Source organism: Arvicola amphibius, chromosome 13 (assembly GCF_903992535.2).
Source record: "Arvicola amphibius chromosome 13, mArvAmp1.2, whole genome shotgun sequence".
Classification (NCBI taxonomy): Eukaryota; Metazoa; Chordata; class Mammalia; order Rodentia; family Cricetidae; genus Arvicola; species Arvicola amphibius.
In genome coordinates this window covers 60,953,160-60,954,880 of record NC_052059.1, presented here as the reverse complement: position 1 = coordinate 60,954,880, position 1,721 = coordinate 60,953,160, and the positions used below count along the sequence as shown (strand labels likewise).

Sequence of the window (1,721 nt, the reverse complement as noted above, 5' to 3'; positions counted from 1 at the left end):
TCATGTCTGGCTCAGCTTTTGGAGCTTGCTCATATGCTCCCTAACTACCTGCTTCACCTGCTTGTTTCTCAGAGTGTAGATGAAAGGGTTGAGGGTTGGTGTCACTACAGTGTTGAGCAATGCCACCACCTTGTTATGATCCTGCCCCTGTCTACTCTTGCCAGACCGGACATACATAAAGATACAGCTGCCATAGAAGAGAGAGACCACAATGATGTGAGAGGAGCAAGTTGAGAAGGCTTTCTTCCTCTCCTTGGCTGAGGGGATGTGCAGGATGGTGTAAAGGATGTGGCCATAGCAGGTGGCAGTCACAGCCAGAGTGCCCAGGAGGCTGAAGTTGGCAATAACGAAACCCAGGAACTCGATCTGGCTTGTATCCGCACATACTAGTTCCAGGAGCGGAAAGTTGTCGCAGAAGAAGTGGTTAATGATGTTGGAGCCGCAGAATGGCTGCTGAAATAAAATGGAACTGGGAACCATGATGAGGAGCAATCCTGACGTCCATGAGCCACACACAAGCTGGACACAGACCCTTTTGTTCATGATGGTGGCATAACGCAAAGGGTTACAAATGGCCACATATCTGTCGAAGGACATCACCGCCAGTAGAAAGAACTCCGTGGTACCCAGGAAGAAATAGAGGAATGTCTGGAGGAAACAACCTAGTATGGAGATGGTCTTGTGTCCCGTGATGACGTTGCTTAGCATCTTGGGGAAGATGACAGAGGTGAACCAGATCTCTAGGACAGCGAAGTTGCGGAGGAAGTAGTACATGGGGGTGTAGAGGCGCCTGTCCGCAAGAGTGATGAAGATGATGAGGAAGTTTCCCAGCAGTGTGAGGAGGTAGGTCAAGAGGAAGCCCAGGAAGATGAGCACTTGTAGCTCACAAGCATCAGACAGCCCCAGCAAAACGAACTCAGTGACGGAGGTTCTGTTCTCCATGGCTCCTCCCACTGCTGCTGAGGATGTTCATGGATCATGCTCAGCATCAGGACCTGAGTTCTGGGCACCTGGGGACAGTACAGGGCTGAGAAGTACGGAGGAATGAGTAGGCAATACAGGCTGGGAAATATGGAGGAATGAGAAGACAATAGGGGCTGGGAAGTACAGAGGAATGAGTACTACATTTTGAGCTGGAGGACTCCTTTGGTGTTTTCAGCACTTGGCCTTCTCACTCCTCAGGCTGGTGATTAAAATCTCTCAGAGTCAAAAGCAGATCATAAACCTTGACATCATTTTAGAAAATTTGGGATAGTTCTTAGAAAAAAATTGAAACAATTTTTTATGTAACCTATCTTTTCTCTGTGAGAAAATTTTTTTTATTATTTTAGATTGGATTATACTTTTGTCCATATTAATTTAAATGCTATAAGAGGCTTCCTAAACTCATTAAAAGATTTCCCTTTGCAAATGGGAATCAAACTCTTATCACCATCGTTGACAAAAACCGTGCCAAGTTTGCTATGGAAGGCACTTTAGAAAAGATTGTGGCTGCGTCTGGATTCCAGTTACCTCAGCTTAAGAACCTCATTTCATCCACATGAAAACCCAAAAAAAAAACCCCACAGTATGTATGGAAACTTCTGCCAAGGTTAAAGCAGATAATTCATAGCCGATACATAGTCCTGGGCTGGACACAGGGCGAGCGCACATAATGCCGCCTATCTTCACTTCTCCTTCATGACCAAAACTGGTAGGATAATGTGAGTGTAATGTAATAG

The 1,721-nt window shown here is 45.9% G+C and overlaps 1 protein-coding gene across 1 annotated transcript; it reads right to left on the bottom strand.

Annotated features, from left to right (window-relative positions):
• On the bottom strand, positions 1 to 942 carry LOC119799750 (olfactory receptor 49). Its single transcript, XM_038309598.1, has one exon. It carries the CDS (start codon positions 940 to 942, stop codon positions 1 to 3), a length of 942 nt encoding a protein of 313 aa, XP_038165526.1.
• Positions 943 to 1,721: the final 779 nt, after the last annotated feature.